The sequence below is a fragment of the Sitodiplosis mosellana genome, unplaced genomic scaffold (assembly GCF_009176505.1).
Source record: "Sitodiplosis mosellana isolate CC-2019 unplaced genomic scaffold, AAFC_SMos_1.0 Smas_scaffold_6712, whole genome shotgun sequence".
Lineage (NCBI taxonomy): Eukaryota > Metazoa > Arthropoda > Insecta > Diptera > Cecidomyiidae > Sitodiplosis > Sitodiplosis mosellana.
The window spans coordinates 2,239-21,220 of NW_022601874.1; the positions used below are offsets into that span (position 1 = coordinate 2,239).

Here is an 18,982-nt window from a genome sequence, read left to right on the forward strand (position 1 = left end):
ATAAATTTTATTACTTTGATTTTTATGCTTTTCTTCAGATTTGTGTATTTAAGTACGAGTTTTCTGAATGAATTATATTCAGATACGAATAGTATACTAAAGAGAGCAGCTCTAGCACTCAAAATGCAATATGCCTTCTGCTTGTTTCAAGTGTTTGTTTATTTCATTCTGTTCAAAGTGATTGTAAAGTGGTCAAAAATGGAATTGATAAAATCGACCCAAAAAAGCCGAAAAAAATTATTTTATTGCCCTCACCAATGCTCCAACGTATAGTTTCAGTGTCACTCATAAGTTTTTTTCCCCTTGAAATTCTCAAGCAAATTTTTCAAACTACCCCAAATTTTTTTCCATTTTTCGAAAATTACCCCTCCAAATTTTTGCGAAGTTTTCAAAATTACCCCCCTCTCAAAATCGCTAATATCAGAACCTATGCATATAACGCAGGCACGACTATACTTCAAATGAAATGCAACCAAGCTATTCACATTTATACAATTTAAACATATTATATTTAGTAAATTTATTTCAACTACAACAGAGCACATCAAAAACCAGTTCATTATACCATGTTGCCTAGATGTCTATCCTATACCTTTAAATAGATGTAATTCATTGTTAATAGCAATGAGAGACTGGCAATAGAATGTCTTCATTTGAGCTGAAATGTCTGTCTGCCTCGACATTTGAAACGATTTGAAATCAATCAATGAAAGAAAAAATTATGCGTACATTTTTACAATATTGTATAGTTCCAGGCGTATTCACACTCTGAATACAAAATTATTTCACAGATATAGCCAGCCGTTCAGGAGAATTTGCACCAAAATGTTTAAATTATAGGAGAGTTTAAAATTAGGGATAAATACGATCAAATTTTCAACGGCTTAGTATTAATATGAATTTATATTGATAATAGTTTGGTATAGAACTTAACTGAGGATTTGATTTGATTTTCAATATGAAAGACTGGAGAACCGTTTATCAACGGTAAAATTTTTAGAAACAAGAAAAACCAGCAAATAAAAAAAATATTCAAGTCAAAAACTTATTGTTTATGTTGATAATTTACTTTCTAATCGCATAATAACGGGAAGGGTATCTGGCGATGAGTGGGGCACGTGCCACAGTTCTGAGTGGTAAAGATGATCGGTACACGACTCGAGGAACTGGAACAATTGGAGCTGCGACAAACGGTGCTGTAATGATTGGGGCTGGTACGATTGAAGCAACTGGTGGCACAACAAGGGAACCAGCATCAGTACCGCAGTATGGGTAGTTTGGGCATTTTATTGGATCAATTCCTGGTGGGTATCTGTAGTGCAATGTCATAAGAAACAACCATTATTTATAGAGATGATTCTTTCTTGCATCATTTTGTGCTCAAAAATAAAAAGGAATGAAAAATTGTCTTTTACTTGTCTAGATTGCGTGTGCGGTAGTAGTTGAAAGCTGGAACAGTTGCATCGTAGTATGTTGGAGCAATTCCAACGCGTGTGGTGTACACCAATGAACGTGAGTGACGTTCCGAGTTCTCAGCAGCGAAAACCAACGAGGCAACGAGGGCGAAGAAGACAATCTGCAATGAATTTTATTTTCGATTATAACTCACTTGATTGGTTTTATTTCCATGGGATGAAGTGAACACACATGTATTTTATGAACGCTCTTACAAATCTCTGTGCACCCAAACTAATGTTTCGGTTCATGATTCTCCACTTCAGTTTATTTTGGTGCTTTTGCATACTCTTCGTATGTTTCATTATATGCTGAGTCATTTGCGTACTACAGACAAACTGCACAAGAACGCATACGGCTACTATCTTCTATGAAGCGATGTGCATTGTGCACCTGCACATAGTGTGAACTATAGAATGGAGTATACGAAGAATATGCGCGAGCACCGAAATAAACCGAAGTGCAGGATCATAAACCCCTCCATGAGTTTAGGAATACAGAGTCTTGATGAGCGTTCTAGATTCTTGTTGAGAATGAAAATATTGGATAAAATAATATTTGCTTCAATGAAAATTCTTCATATCTCGTAAAATAAATATGAATTTGTGTGCAAATAAAATGTGTTTTTTGAAAATTTAAAATTTTCGGATTAAATTTTTAGTTTTTGTCAAACTCCTACCAATTTTGGGCCCATGTTCACAGTTTGGAGTTAAATGTTTGTTGATTATTGATGAAAAGTTGTTGTTTAACTGATGCTTTTGAAGTGAATGCAGCAATTTATATGCTTAAATGTTCACCTTTTCTAACCTGTGCATGCAGTTTTGACACTGAATGCCTTGGTCATGTTTTCAGTAGGTATTACCGTTAACACTTTCATAATTCATTGATTTAAATTTAACTGGAATTTTGAGTGTTTACCACAGTTTTTATTCATCCACCGGTAAAATTCATTGTCATTGTCATTCGCAATGCAATATTACCACAATCGGAGCAATAAATACTTCCGATACGAACCAGACCAAGGTCAACAATATATTGGTCGTTTGCTTTTATAATCGTTTGTCAATTAGTTTTAAGTTGGTTTTATACCTTACTTACAAGACCGGTTTTGATACCGAAAATAACATCGGTCATTTTGGCATGCGACTCTTTACTGGAATGCCACTTTTACAAAAGATAGGTCAGGTGTGGCATATAATCCCAAGAACAAGTACTGAATGTGAACGAACAAAAACAAAACAAAGTGATAAAACAAAATCAAAAACGATATGTTTACTTTACGTCCATGTAACAAGTCACATGCACACCTGTTTTCTGGAATAAACCATTTGTTTTGATTGTCATCGATGCGACGTGATAACGTGCCTCTCAGCTATAATGTGTGCACTTCAGTCACTGCAACGATCAAACTAGATTAATTACAAAACTAGATATTCCATTGTGACTCCTTGACAAAAGTACCGTAACTCAAATATTAATTACAAATCAATCGAGAATTCGATTTGAACGATTGATTTGGTACACTCTTGATATTTTATATCTAATTTTAAATTAACGCAATAACGGTTTGGGGAGAATTTCAGAAATCAAATTTGTATTAAAGCCAGTGCCATTTCTTCGATTGAATCAGATCAGTTTTAGCTTTTCAACAAGCAATTGTGTCGAAAATTAAAAGAAAAACAATCGTCGAAATGAATCCAAAATTGGTGAGAGTTTTAGCAAAAAAAAATTCTGAATTTGTTCTAGCGAAAATTTGAATGAAGTTTCTGAAGACTCCAAATCGATTACAAACTTACAAATTGTCCAAAGAAAATATCAATTAAAAATCTCTTTGCAATTTTCAGGTGTTCTTCGTTGCCTTTGTCGTTTCTGCTTGCTCAGCTGAAGATCTGATGGCAGCACGTTTTCCAGCTGATGTCGATCCAGCATTGTGCCCAGGCTACCCAAACTGTGACAATACTATTTTGCATGTTACCGAAAAGGTTGAAGTTCCAGAATTGAAAGCAGAACGTTTCCCAGCTGATGTTGATCCAGCTTTGTGTCCAAACTACCCAGACTGTGACAATACTGTCTTGCATGTTACCGAAAAGGTTGAACTTGTAGAGGTGAAACCAGAACGTTTCCCAGCTGGTGTTAGCCCACTCGCGTGCCCAGGTTACCCAAATTGTGACAATGCCTTGTTGCACGGAACCGAAAAAATTGAAGTTCTCCCAACCTACCACAAATCAATTTACCCAGGCTATAAATACTACGGCTACAACCAATTGACACACTTCGCCGATGAGTAAGTTATTGAAGAGTTTTTCATCATTTAAATGTTTTAAGTCAAACTGACAAAAGCTTCCCATTGTGTTTCATGGCAAAAATTTGAATGATTCTTTTGATTTTATTCTACAAATTTCAACTCAATCAATTTGATACTAAAATGTGTCCTAATTCATTGCAGATACTACCCAGCTTCACCTTATGTCATCCCAAGAACTATTGCACCAATCTATCGTTATGCTCCCGGTGTTGCTCCAGTAGCACCAGTCGTTGCTCCAGTTGTCGCCCCAATCGCCGTTGCTCCAGTTGCACCAAACACCGTTCACACCATCAACGGTAGCCCAGTTGCACCAATTGCACCATTCGCCGCTTTGCCAGGATTCGCTTCACGATTGTTCACAGTTTCTAATTAGCTTCATTGCCATTTTCTACCGATCTAACGATCTGTCTTGACATTGCTTGAAATTTTGTTTAAATTCTGAAAAAATAAAAGAATCAATAAAGAATGTATTATCTGCAAGTCATAATGGGTTTTAATGTTGTTGAGAGTAAAATTGAAATTCGATTTTAAAAAAAAACTTCTTTTTTGTTGGGCCGATGTTGTTTTTTAGAACATATATGTTTCTTGTCCTACTCTTCTTTTCATCGGCTCATTTTGCACGATACATATGAAGCTGGAAGCGTTTCTACTTAAAAAGAGGCGGTCAAAGGTCTAATGTAAAACCACGTTCATGCTGATTCAGAGAAGCATTGCTGAAACTTTACGGAAAATTATAAAATTTGGAACGAGAATCTTTGTGAAAAAAATGCAATAAATAAAATAAAAAATGGTTTACATTAACGACTTTCTTCAGGTAATTTTCAAAATTTATCTAATCTGAATGACCATAGCATGAGGAAAAAATCCAAGGTCCAATTAAAGTGATGATTAAGATTAAATACTTTTTTGTCATCATTTCATGGTGTGATTTTGAAACTCTGCGGAAACACGATTGTACATGAAACATTCAGTGTGGTGACAACCGATTGTCAAAAAATGGAAACAAAATCAGAAATCGTTGCAAATCGTATCGTGTAATAGCCGAAGAAGGCTAAACAACAAATTCAATTAGCCTTTTTACGTGTTGCAAAGATGATTCGAGATGATTGTTGTTAAAAATTCAATGTTTTGTGCCATTTGGAATTTAGATTCAATTCACTGTTCACTGCTGCAACACACTTGATGAAAATTAAAAAAAAAAAAACAATCAAAAAGATTTATTTCCCACTAATTATACGTGTTTGGTGTGTTTTGTCACTCTTCAAATGTCCTGTTTGCGGCTTTTTTCCACTGAATTCAAATTTAACTGCCGAATAAAAACATTGGTAGTAATTCAACATTTTACCTCCAATGAAAAAATTACTTCGGCAATTTGTTATTTTGCCGTACTACTTCTGACGGTTTGCCTACTTCGAATTGTGAGAGTAACATGCCTGCAGAAATTATCTCAACAAACGTCCTTGTGCCTGCACAATTGAATCGGATAAAGTTAGTCAACGCTATCAAATAACAATAGTGAAATGTAGGACGTCAGAAAAATGCATCCACAAAAGTATGCCTTGCACTATGGGTGAGATTGATGTTCTTTGACTACTTATATTTTAATAAAGTAGAGTATGTTTCACTCGTGGTTTTTGGTGATTTTAATTTTAATGACAGAAAATATCCAATTGGTGTCTTCGCAAAAAATGTTACTCTTATCAAACTATACAACTTTGCAATAGACATTCAAACTATATTTGTGAAAATAAATAAATTATTTTAAAATTTGCTGACCTCTTGAAAACAAACTCAACTCTGTTCAACACAAAGTCTTTGAAACATACACCACTCTCAATCTCACCCATATACGTATCGATGTGAAGATTAATCGCGTCGCTAAGTTACTGTTTAACTTGGCACCGGTTTTGTTGGAACTTTCACTTTGCCATCTTTGACGTCATTGTTTGATTGAACCGAATTTGGAATTGAATAGATCGAACTATTAAAGTGTCTAAAAGTTGGACCGATATTCAAAAGCAGTGACACACGAAATACGGCATTCTTGAGACAAGAATGAAAGAATGAGAAAGTTCAACGATAAGTTGAGTGAAATATGGCACAAATCAGGCCCACAGCTGTACTTTATCGAAGAACAGAATGTGGTCGTACATTAGCTGTACAACAACTGACGTGGAGTGATACCTCCCGGCTGTGTGGTGCTTTAATCGCTGCAAACATCAAACCAGTTTAGTTGCAAAACTGGAAATTCTATTATGGCACCCCTGACAAAGGTACTGCAACTCAAATACAATTATAAATAATGTCGGGCATTGAATTTGAACCATTGATTTGTTACGCTTTTGATAATTGATATTTAATTTTAAATTTATGGAATGTGACACCGGTTCTGGGATTATCAGTTGAATTAGTTTCATTTTTGAAGAAATTTTTTTTTTATAAAAGCCACTGCCATTTCTTCAATTGAATCAGAACAGTTTTAGCTTTTCAACACGCAATTGTATCAACAACGAAACAAAAATCAATCGTCAAAATGAATCCAAAAGTGGTGAGAATTTTAAAAGAAAAATGTTTTAAATTAAGTCGTTCAGTGAAAAATTGTTTGAATTTCATAAAGACTTTAGTTAGATAGATTACATTTTAGTTACGAGCAGAGGGAATTTTTTCAAGCAAACCGTCAATACAACCCTCTATTTCAAATTTTAAAAAAATATTCAAAGAATACAAATTACAATCTTTTTTCAATTTGCAGGTTTTCTTCGTTGCCTTTGTTGTCGCTGCTTGCTCAGCTGTAGATGTACCAGCACGTTACCCAGCTGGTGTTAGCCCACTCGCGTGCCCAGGTTACCCGAACTGCGACAATGCATTGCTTCACGGAACCGAAAAGATCGAAGTTCTTCCAACCTACCAGAAATCACTTTATCCAGGTTATAAATACTACAGCTACAACCAATTGACACACTTCGCCGATGAGTAAGTTATTGAAAAGTTTTTCATCATTTAAATGTTTTAAAGTCAAACTGGCAAAAGCTTCTCACACAATTATTGTGTTTTTTGGCAAACAAATTGAATAATTCTTTTGATTTATTTTCTACAAATTTAAACTCAATTAATTCGATGCTAAAATATATCTTAATTCATTGCAGATACTACCCAGCTTCACCTTATGTCATCCCAAGAACTGTTGCACCAATTTACCGTTATGCTCCAGTCGTTGCTCACGGTGTTGCTCCAATTGCCTCCGTTGCTCCAGTTGCACCAAACACCGTTCATACCATCAACGGTAGCCCAGTTGCACCAATTGCACCATTCGCCACTTTGCCAGGACTCGCCTCAAAACTGCTTGTTCGCAGTTACTAAGTAGCTTCATTGCCATTTGTTATCAAATGATGTCTTGAAATTACGTTGAAAACTTGAATTTTTTCGAAGTAAAAAAAAACTCAATAAAAAATTTTGAATCTGCAAATCATGAAGAGTTTTAATTTTGTACGATCAAAGTTTTAGATAGCGAAAATTCAATAAATACGGAATATGTGGATGTTCTATGACAAGCAACAAAGAACTTCAAACAGCTTTACACTATTCTCCACTTCCATTGGATTTCAACGGTCAACGTGTATCTAATGTAATGGGAACTAAATGCGAGTGGAGACGGTGTGTAAAAAATAGTGTAGAAAAACTTTTTGAATGGGGAACTTCTTTTTTTATTCGAATATTGATTGCAAATTTTCCAATATCTGAAAAATAATGAACAGCAAGTGTTGAGCTAAACTTGTTTCTCACATTTGTTAGACACAAAAGAACCAAAAGACATTTTTTTGTCCTACTTTTATTTTCATCGGCTTCTATTATATAATAAGTAATGTAAGCTTCCCGATAAATCTACTAACCTCGATATCAACTTAATATTATCAAGGTTGAATCGTTTTCACTTAAAAACTGGCAAAGTCCAATAAATCACAAAACAACGTCCATGCGGCGGATACAATTTAACTCAAGTCAAGTGTAACTGTGTTGCAGAGAATAAAAATGGGAATACAGAACCGTTTGAACTGGAGCATAACATGAAATTTGTTTCTTAAAACTGTTGAATAAATCGTCGCTTCAAGTCAAGTTCCAAAACTTGGCTAAACACACTAACTTTCATTATCTCTTATCATTTTCGCGAAAATCACAAAGAATCACATTCAAAATTTACATTTTTCATTTTACGTTTCTAAATGATAAGAGTTAATGAGTTAGTGTGTTCAGCGCAGTTTTGGAACTTGAACAATTCCCATTATTCGGTATTCCCATTTTTATTATCAACAACACAATTACTTTTTGAAAGAGTTTAAAAGTGAAATGCTAGGATTTTTCAGGTGTGTTTTCCCACAAACAAGCACATGTTTCTTTTCCAATTCCAAAGAACTTTTAGAAATTTACAAAGGATTTGCAATTTGTGAGTCTGTTTGATGTTTGAATTTCGTACGTTACGTACAACATATCAGTAATTATCATTTTGCCCGGTCGTAGGAAAGTTACGGTGAAATTAATGAATTTTTCATTAATTCCACCGAGTATAAAACCATTGTGCCCATTTCTTAAGACTTCTTTATTCTCTCGTAAAAAGAAACGCTGCATTTACCGTCAGCGGTCAACCAAGCCAAATAGCCATTTTGCTGTTCAAGGAAAATAGAAGTCAACAGAATGGGGAAAACACACATCAAACGGTTTAATTACAGTTTCATATTCCAATTACAGTATAATTATCCATCACTGCATAAAATGCGCGCAATTCGAATTGCGTTTCAAGAAAATCGATTTGCGTCATCCAAGGCTATTTCGGAGCATATAAATTAGGGAACAATGTTGCATTCAAGTGTATTCCGTTCGGAACCATCGTCAAAGTAAAGTGAAAAATAAATCTAAAGAATTATTTCGATAATAAGACATTTTAAGCCATCTGTTTGACTGGTTTTTTTTTTAGCAAATTATTCTCTTCATTCAAATCGATAAACAATTTGGTTTCAAAGTTTTTCACAAAAAGCGAAATTCAATTTGATAGCCACCTTACATTCAAGCAAACCGTGCGATAATGAAGGTACTTCAATACAATCAGTTTTATTTGAAACTGTTAGGTTTGAGTTCGGATCGTCTCGCTGAACAAACCAATGAATTCATGAAAACCATGATTTGTTACGTGATGTTATTTGGTCTGGCCGGTTTGATGTTTTTTTGTAGTGCAGTTTTTGGAATCAATCACATGAACGATATCACATTGGCTTTGAGATCGATCCTTATGGTGTGTGGAAGCTTGCAATGTCTCGGTGCATACATCAGTGTTGGACTGGAAATGAAGAATGTCAAACAGTTATACATTGGGATTCAAGACCACGTCGACAATGGTAACTTTTTTTTCGTTTCGTATGAAGCGAATACTAATAATTCGTAATCGATTCCAAACAATCAGTTTCAGAGCCCTATGAATCGACATTCTATATGGAAGCTGAAGAAAATTGCCAAAAACTCACCAAATTCGTTTCGATTGGCTATCTATTGATGGCCGCAGGGCTTTTTTTAGCCGCTTTATTTTTTGCTGCATTTTGTATGTGGATGGGAAATTTTGATACCTCATCTTGGCTTCTGCCATACAGTGTAACTGTTCCATTCGATACTTCTACTCTATTGGGTTGGCTTCTACTCTGGCTTATTAATTGTTACATTGGTTTTGTCTATTCATTGAGCACCACATGCTGTGTAACATACTTTGTGAGCCTCTGTTTCTATATCATCGGCATGTGTGAACATTTCGGCTACTTGGTCAAAACGTTTGATACGGACATTAAAATAAGCCAGGAAATCAAAGAAACACGGCAAGAGAGCAACCGCAAGGCATTGAATTTTAAACTAAGGTTGAACAGGATCGTTGAACAACATTCGAAGACTTTCAAGTGAGTTTGACAAGCTTTTTACATAAATTACAATGAATTTGCTATTCGGTACCAATTCGACTGAGTGATGCTTGGGCTTGTTGTTCGTAATTTTCACCAAAATGTAAAGATAAAAATCCAAATTGTTCAACGTAAAAACTTGATTCAAAATTAAACCTTTTCACGTGAAAATTGCTCCATGAACAACAGGCTCTTAAATTTTTCTAACTAAATCTTGGTCATTCTGAATAATTGTGAATTTTCTTATGTTACTGATTCTGATTTATTTCTCGAATTTAAATTGAAATTTTATTTACATTTTCATGCCAAGAATTGCCAATTTGGCAGTTGATGTCAGCAGTGGAGTCATATTCTGGATGCTTTCGTGTAATATCGTATTTTTGGCAGCTGCTCTATACCAAATTGAAAATGTAACTGTTTATTTTTCATTCATTTTTCGGCCCTTTTCGAACCTTTTCAGACCATTTTTTTCTAAATAAAATATGAAGATTTGAAGATGTCCCAATGGACATTGTCCAAATGTTATGTTCTAATACTACTAGCGCAATTTTGGATTGCATTTTGCACAATTGCAGCTTACTGAAATGGGATTGGAGACCCTTTGTGTACGGTCTCCATACTCATTTCACAATTTATATTTGAAAAAATTTCGATGAATGCTAACTGTGTGTAATTTTTCCCGAATTTCCATGTCGTTTTAAAAGTATCACGCCCATTTAAAGTTCTCTTAATTTAATTTTATCGCCGAGATATAAAATCGCTTTTTCCAGACCATTGGCAATTTGGATTGGATGATACTGTATGATATTTTGTGTTTGATGGTGTCGCTCTTGTGGCCATTTGGATTGTGCTTTTCAGCAACGAAGGCGACAACATCTACTTCAGAATCGGCCGAAACTATTTACAACACCGATTGGTACAATTTCCCGCATGCAGCTCGCACATACTTACCTCTGATGATGGCTCGATCGCAACATCGAATTTCCTTCAAGGGTTTTGGAATCGTCGACTGTAACCTAAATAATTTTGTCAAGGTAAACATGTTAGCACATTTGTTTTTCTATGACTTCATTGCGGGCAGTTAACTCTTAAATTAGTTATGCGGAAAGCGAAAAAAATCCGCAACAACCTGAGCACTGTAAACGTATGGTCAAGAATTTGGAGTGGAGCGTATATGCTCATTTTATACCAAAAGAATCAGCAAAAACATATTCGCCATGAATGATTTCCTTCTTCCATTCAAATCATCAAAATATGGAGACTGAACAATTTTCGAGTTTTGAACTCAAGTGGCAATTCTATGGTGAAAAAACACGTTTTCCATATTTTGAATTAACCAAAAAAGCGTTCTGACTTTGGAAGTGACATTTTAGATCAGAACAGTGGCGAAATTCTGTGCACATTCCGAAATTTCTATTACGAAATGTGAGATTTTGAACAATCAGATTCCATTGTATTCAAATGTCGATGCGAGATTTTTTTTTTACTTTTTGCGAGAAGTAGTGAGATGAGATGTTGTTCATAACAAAGAATTCATTTAGGTTTTCAACGAAATAATTTCACTACCTCGAAAAGGTGGCGAGATTTTTTTTCGGAATTCATACATCAATTGTAAATTATATTGAATGATCCTAAATGAATTCTTTGTTATGGACAACATCTCATCTCACTACTTCTCGCAAAAAGTAAAAAAAAATTTCGCATCGACTTTTAAATACAATTGAATCTGATTATTTAAAATCTCTCATTTCGTAATAGAAATTTCGGAATTTGCACAGAATTCCGCCACAGATCGCATTAATTCAGTTGAAAATAATCCTTTCGTGCTTATTTATTTCAGATTAATAATTCAGCCTCCTCTTGCTATCTTATGTTCAGAAAAGTAGCAGGGCGTTAGATGTCACACTCAATACAGTTTGACACAGAATCTTATAGTAATTATCTTAGATTATATGTAGACTAAATCCAAATATTTATTGCATGTTAGAGTATCAAAGAGTGATTGACATAAAGTTTGCTTTTACTCAAAACGAAGTGAGACAAAATATCAAAGAAACTAACCAAAATCATTTATTCACAATTTTAGCAACCTCTATTCTCTAAAAACGATTTCAATTACACAGAATCGTTTAAATTTCTCACAAAAATAAACTTTTTTTCAATGGTTTGTCACTTAATTAAATGCAACATGTTTTAAGAAGAAGAAAAAAAATTGCGTTTCATTGAAAGTGAATCATTCTTTGGTTGGCTAAATTTAATTGGGCTTAACCTAAATATGAACTTGCATTTTAATTCAGTGAAAAATTTGCGTTTCTTACAAATTGAATTCAAAAAAAAAGTCAGATGGAATTAGAATAATGACACTAATCACTAGTCGAAAAAGTGAAGAAAAAAATTGTGTCAATTGAAGTTTTTCTTAAGATCTAAATCCAAGACTGGTGTCAGTCTGAACCGTACCGCTATTTGTCGATGTTACGGACAAATCGGTATTCAATGCATTTCGTTGTTGGTGATTGTTGCTATGGCCGTGCTGGTGATGGGGTCGAGAAGTGTGAGCAGGTTGTCGGTCACGGTGAAACTCATTCGGTCGACGCATGTTTTGATGGTGATGGTGCTGCTGTTGCTGTTGGATTTGGTGTTGATTTAGCTGATGCTGGTGCTGCTGTTGCCGTGGTTGATTTTTTTCCGGTTGTTGTAGTTGTTGTTTTCGCTGCTTTTCTTCATCTCTGCGTCTGCAAACCAATAAAACATTCAATGTAACAAACAAAAAAAAACAGACTATTTTCTCTCTCCCAAAAAATAAGTTACTTAAGAGTTCGATATGAATTTCACTTGTTCATCTTTGTTTTTATTAACAACTTTTTCTTATGCATTCATTTCATTATCCCAAAAAAACCAGACCAATCCAAATTTGTTCCACTCACCGTTTTTCCTGACAAATTTTGTGGTGCACAATTTTGTATTTGTGCAACTTTTCTGCGGCCTGTTGACGTCGTTCGCCGGCTTCTTTGACTTTTTGTATCAAAACCATCCGCTTCTTCTGAACGTGCAACTTTTTGGCTGTTAATCGTCGTTTCGCAATAAAATTTTGCATCCGCTGAAACTTCATAATATCCAACAACTGCTTTTTTGCGCTTGAAATCGGCTTGAAGAAGAGCTGGTAATGTTTTGGCATGTTGGTGGTGCATCCAATGAATTGGCAACTTCGATTGCACAGCGCACAATTTTGACCATTCCTAAATCGACAACTATTGCACAGTATATGGTAACAGCTGGTGAAATACTGCTTGGCAGCGGTCACTCGATTGCTACTCGATCCAGCAGTCACCGGTTCGAACATTTTCTGGACATGCAAGCACGAATTACACCGGAATTTTGGCATCGGATGACGGGCCGATGGAACAGACATCGTAATGGCAATTGAATTCACAGTGTGTCACTTTGGAACTAAAACAATGAAATCAACAAATTATTGAAACGAATTTTCGATGGAAAAATGTGATAAAAACATGATGATTCAGCGAAATTTGTGATCTGAATTTTAAAAACAGACATCAATGACTCACTCGAATGTTTTTTTTTTCACTCAAACAATGGATGTCTTTGTTTTGAACTGATCAAACTAATGCGACCACACGCCGAACCTTTGCTTTCAACTTTTAGTCACTTTTCCAGCGCAAACACAATTTCTATCGTTCTAATTTATTCGTTCTTAGTGTTTTTTTCTCTTAATTTGCCAATTGAAGAAGAAGTCCGCAAAGTGAACTATGAAACTGGTGTATTTTTTCGCACTGAATCCATTTTGTCACACACTGAATCGAATGAGAATAATGCAGAAAGGTCACACCCAAACTCAACTCTTTCCAAACCAAATGAGCTTTGACATTTGTTTGTCAATTTGCATTCGGTCTTGACATTTCGAGCGCCCTCGATGGGAAAGTATGAGAGAAGAGCTGTGTCATGTATTGGAAATACTTAAACAATCCTCTCTTCGCTACTCTTTCTGTGTGACAAATAAAATGTGTAGAGTTTTGATTCAAATCTCCAAGATCTCAAAAATTGTTAATCAAATAATGCAATTACGAATACATTTCGCAAATTATTTATTTAAATCAATATTTGTCATTGTTTGCTATGGATTACATGTTGTAAAGAAAAAATATTGGAATGGAATCGGATGCTGTAACCTAAAGAATGAAGAAACAGTATTTTCAGTACAATTTGTATGTTTTACATGTTCAATTTAGAAAGTACATTTTTGGAAGAAAAATTCCAATTTAAGAATTTCCATTATTTGAATGGTTCAATGAATGCGTTTGATCTGATGGAAATAGTAATTAAGCAGAATATTTTCTGAAAAAGATAGCTGCGATAAAATTACGTTTTTCAGAATGTTTTGTGTTGATTTTTTTTTAAATGCTGTTTCAAACTCCATCGCGATGAAAATGTCTTGCGACATGAGCCACATTCGAATGGTTTCTCTTCTGAATGGGTGCGCATGTGATCAATCACATTTACCTATACCGGGTGGGAAAACTTCTTACACAAATGAAATTCATAATAGCGTCGATTGCAGTTCCGCTGGTGAGCCTTTCTTTTGACATCATTTAAAAAACCCCGGCGACAAATCAAACATTTGAATTGAAGCTTCTTCGTATGAGATACCAAGTGATTATTGAGGCTAACTTTCTGTTTGAATTGCTTCAAACAATGTTGACATTCGAACGGAGTGTCCCCAGAGTGTGTGCGCATATGGTCGATCAAATTGCATTTGTTGAAACCAAATGACTTTCCACAAACATAGCATTCATACAAACGGCGATTACACTTCCCCTCATGTGCATTTCTTTCATCTTGGCGAACGAATCCCAGACGACATCTGGTACAGCGGAATGAACGTAGACCACCATAAACCTTCATGTGTTCCTTAAGATGACTTTTTTGTACGAATCGCTTAAAGCATTCGTTGCATTGGAATGGTTTGTCACCGCTGTGCACACGCATGTGCTTCATCATATTCCCCTTCATTGATCCAAACGAATCCTTGCACAAATGACATTCGTAGCGACGAGTCTTGCACTTGACTTCGTGTGCTTCCTCTTCGTTTTTTCCACCGAATCCTTGCAAACAGCCCGGGCAATGGAACAGAAACTCTTCAACGAAATCGCACCCATGTGGCTTTTCGCCAGTGTGTTTCAGCATGTGCTTATTTAAATCACCATTCCATCGCGTTGAATAGATGCAAATGTAGCATTTATGTTTCTTCGTTTGATTTACATAAGCATTGTCACCTCGTTTCTGTGTATCGCGTCCACTTGCATCACTTTCTGGGGCGATGAAACCGCCTTCACCGTGTGGCAGTGGCTGCCGCTGATTCTGCTGACTGCCCGTAGCTTCTTCTTTTGAGTCATCATTCATTTTCGAGTCTTCTTCTTTGTTATCTTCACATTCTTTCTTCACCTTGACCTTAGCGTCTACCTCGTTCAAGTGATCGAAATCATATTCAACGTCACGATCATTGAAACCAGGAACACATCGTAGATTGTGATAAGTCGATTCCGACACTTCAACCACTTCGTCGACAGACACTGGCTCTTGCTTGATTTCACCTTCTTGCTTGATTTCGATTGAATCAGCAGACTGAGTTTGGTTTTGGTTTGCGGACATTCTCAGGTCATTCGTGTCGGTTGAAAGGTCAGAGCTATGCTCATCGTTTACTGCTCGCCTGAATGAATCAAATGTGACAATTGAAACAAAGCAAAGAGAATTTTTTGAGGTTAGCTTGGTCAGTACAAGAAAATACTTCACGAATGCTATCTTATCTCGATAATAATGCGTCAATTAAATTCATGCCTTGAAAACTTATTGTATTACATTTTAATGCATCAATGTCCTGAGAAAATAGCATATTTACTGTATATATACTCGTGACGCAAAAACTGGCATTTTTGATATTTGGCTTGAAATGCACAGTTATTGGAGCGTCACTTGTCGGACTATCGTCTTCCGTGATTTTCAGTGCATGAAGTGGGCGAAATCACGCATAAACGATTTGATGTCCGTGAACATCAATATTGGTGACGAGCAAGCTTCACTTTTTTTCCACTACGAAGTACACCGGCGCTAAACGCAAAATTCTGGATGTCGCCCCCATGCCCATTCTCCTTCCAAAGACTATATCGTTTCGTTCACCTTTGAGTGGTTTTTCACGATTCAAATTGCTGTTGATTTCAAAAGTGGTTGAAACTCATACGAAAAATCTGATTCTAATTCTATTGAATAGACATTCAAGGCTTGTGAATTGAAAAATTTCTGCACTAGCAGTAGCGTGGCGGTTAAACGTGTGTTCGCCTCGATAGTCACCGATGAAAAGAAATTGAACGCGTGAGAATAAAAGACTGACGCTAGCAGGTTTTTCGCAAAAGCGGATAACAATCAGTTGCACGCAAAAGAGACATTTCAAAAGGTTACACGCAAACGGACCATTTTATTTTGTCGCATTTGGAATTTTAAAGCCGTGATTACAACAACAATATAAAACGAATTACATACGTAATCCAAACTTTTCCGCTCCGCAGCAATTTAGTTTACCTCCCGCTTAATGATTAACCAAAATTTCAATGGACCCTTTTTTTCATAGCATTTTTGACCTTAAAATATAACTATTTCGACCATATTCCATACAAAAGTGTCATTTTTGAACAAAATTTCAAAAATTTCAAGAAATGTTGATTTCGGACCAAATTTATGGGCAAATAGGTGTTCGGTTGTTTAAAGGCTCCCATTTTTTTTGCAAAAAAGATCAGTTTGTTTTGACCAAAACCCTAAAAAATGGCTTTCTGAGTGATTTTTTATACAAAAGTCTATTTTTCGAGAAAAATTTCAAGAAATGTCGATTTTGGACCAAATTTATGGGCAAGTAGGTGTTCGGTTGTTTGAAGGCTCCTATTATTTTTGCAAAAAAACATCAGTTTGCTTTGACCAAAACCCTAAAAAATGGCTTTCTGTGTGATTTTTCATACAAAAGTCTATTTTTCAAGGAAAATTTCAAGAAATGTCGATTTTGGACCAAATTTATGGGCAAGTAGGTGTTCGGTCGTTCACAGACTCCCATTATTTTTGCAAAAAAACATCAGTTTGCCTTGATCGAAACCCTGAAAAATGCTTTTTTCGGGTACTTCCCGTACAAATGTACCATTTTTGAGGGTTTTCCTTAGGAGAGGTACCCCAAAGTCACATCGGATATGGCTCAAAATCAATCCGAAGCTTTGTCTCGACATGCCAAAACTTTTGGCTATTACAGATCTCAATTATCTTGTCAACTTTTTGAGATAATCGGCGGACAAAAAACTCGGACGCGAACGCGAACGACGCCATACCGAAAGAGGAGATGTCATGAAATTTTGGCTAGTAAAACCAATACTTTACCTAACAAACAAAGTTTGCGGAAAAGTAATACTTCTCTCTTGCGTGCAACCTTTTGAAATGTCTCTTTTGCGTGCAACTGATTTTTATCCCGCTTTTGCGAAAAAACCTGGTAGCGTCAGTCTTTTATTCTCAAGCGTTCAATTGTGTTCGCAATGTCAGTGAACAAAGCGCCCGTGATTGTGTGAGTGCAAATCGATGAATGACACGTACGGAAACTGTATCCACACTGACAAAGCAGTCCTCTCAGAGCCATTTCTAGCTTCGCTGGCGCCTGGGTTGGTACGTAAGCAACTTGATCGTGTATCTTACATAAAAGTTACGTATATTACATCATGTAATTTACCTATGAAAAATCATGTAATTTACATGAATTTGTAAGAAACCTGTAAGAAACTCTGAAGAATGATTTTTTCATAAAGAACTAATGCAAGAAACAAAAGATTTTCGATTGGAAATGAAGAAAATTTGCATTCTATTTTAGTTTTGTTCTTTCGTTATGTAAAAAATTAATTCTGATGATGAACAAAAAGTGAATTAAATATTCTTCATGTAATTATTTCATTATGTAATCAACGTTTTTTCAATCGTCTTCTATCAACTATTTATGGAAATATTTGCATAGTGATTCGGTAATTCTGCATTTCCATATAAAAAATGCGACTTTCAGCACGCATTCAATTCAACGTCTTATATTTCCAAAAATAGTTGAAATTTTTTATTAAAAATTTATTATAACATTATTTAAATCACACATAAAAGCATGCAAAAATTCATTTGGCTACATGCTAGGGGCTTCACGCACTCAAAAAATGATTCAAAAACAACAAGTATTTATTCTATTGACGTATGATCCGGTAAAATCCATTCTTGCACGCTGAAACTCACATGAATTCACGAAAACTCTCACATTTGAATTGAATGAATATTGAGGAGTTTGGTGAACTTTGGTGAATTTTGGTGAATTTATGTGAGTAGAAAAAATTACAAGAATTTGTATTACCGACCCTTTTCATTGCTAGACACTAGGTTCGACACTTAGTTTGACAGCTAAGTTGGCAAGACTGTGAAATCTAATTTATCGACAAATTCACCAGAATTCACCAAAATTTATTTGTATCGTTTCAAATTCATAACAATCGTTAAAACTTATTACTATTTATTTATCACTACACAAATTCAATGGTTGAAAATTTTGCGTGAAGCCCCTAGGCTACATGTATACTTGATAACACTGCGAAAAAACACACTTTTTATGAGAAAATAGCTGGTGGCTTGAAACTTTTGCATATTTTTATTTATCAGCTAACGCTGTAGAACGAGCATGTATGTACTCTGTATATTTTGAATGCTTAAAACAAACGAGAATAGTCGGTTTTTGTCTATAACCCTGCACTTTTTGGAGCGTTTTGGAGTTTATTACATGCGTTGAGGTTTTTTACGTAATAAACGTAAGATACATGTTTCTTACGTAAATTACTTACACGTCGCTCGAAATACAAAAATTTACCAACCCAGGCTGGCGCCCTGGTTCAAAATCCGATGGCGCCCTTTCAAACTCGAATTTTTAAAAGTGTGTGAAAAAATCTCAAAAATGATACATTTGATCCAAGTTTATTTGAAAAGCAACAAAAAAATGATACATTAAAATGACTTAAAGAAATGTCTTTTTTCTCGCTTTTGAAGTGGCAAATTCTTCAATCACGTCGTCATATTGAATCGAATTTGCTACATCGCTTTCTATCGATATGATTGCCAGATGATTGAGCCTGTCTTGACCTATTGCATTTCTGAGATAAGTTTTAGTTAACTTTAGTTTTGAAAACGATCGCTCTCCCGTTGAAACAGAAACTGGGATCGTCAG

The 18,982-nt window shown here is 35.4% G+C and overlaps 3 protein-coding genes across 3 annotated transcripts; 1 reads left to right on the forward strand and 2 right to left on the reverse strand.

Moving 5' to 3' along the window:
* Window positions 1-3,026: 3,026 nt before the first annotated feature.
* LOC129579885 (uncharacterized) lies at window positions 3,027-7,120 on the forward strand. Its single transcript, XM_055470068.1, has 5 exons — window positions 3,027-3,161; window positions 3,300-3,739; window positions 3,902-4,121; window positions 6,513-6,733; window positions 6,907-7,120. The coding sequence occupies exons 1-5, from the start codon at window positions 3,147-3,149 to the stop codon at window positions 7,118-7,120; spliced, it is 1,110 nt and encodes a 369-aa protein (XP_055326043.1). The 5' UTR covers window positions 3,027-3,146.
* Window positions 7,121-11,641: 4,521 nt separating this feature from the next.
* LOC129579883 (putative uncharacterized protein DDB_G0279653) lies at window positions 11,642-13,565 on the reverse strand. Its single transcript, XM_055470067.1, has 3 exons — window positions 13,260-13,565; window positions 12,618-13,140; window positions 11,642-12,425 (listed from the first exon to the last, which is right to left on the reverse strand). Exons 2-3 carry the CDS (start codon window positions 13,100-13,102, stop codon window positions 12,110-12,112), a joined length of 801 nt encoding a protein of 266 aa, XP_055326042.1. The 5' UTR covers window positions 13,103-13,140; window positions 13,260-13,565; the 3' UTR covers window positions 11,642-12,109.
* On the reverse strand, window positions 13,120-15,360 carry LOC129579886 (zinc finger protein 613-like). Its single transcript, XM_055470069.1, has 2 exons — window positions 14,608-15,360; window positions 13,120-13,140 (listed from the first exon to the last, which is right to left on the reverse strand). Exons 1-2 carry the CDS (start codon window positions 15,358-15,360, stop codon window positions 13,120-13,122), a joined length of 774 nt encoding a protein of 257 aa, XP_055326044.1.
* Window positions 15,361-18,982: the final 3,622 nt, after the last annotated feature.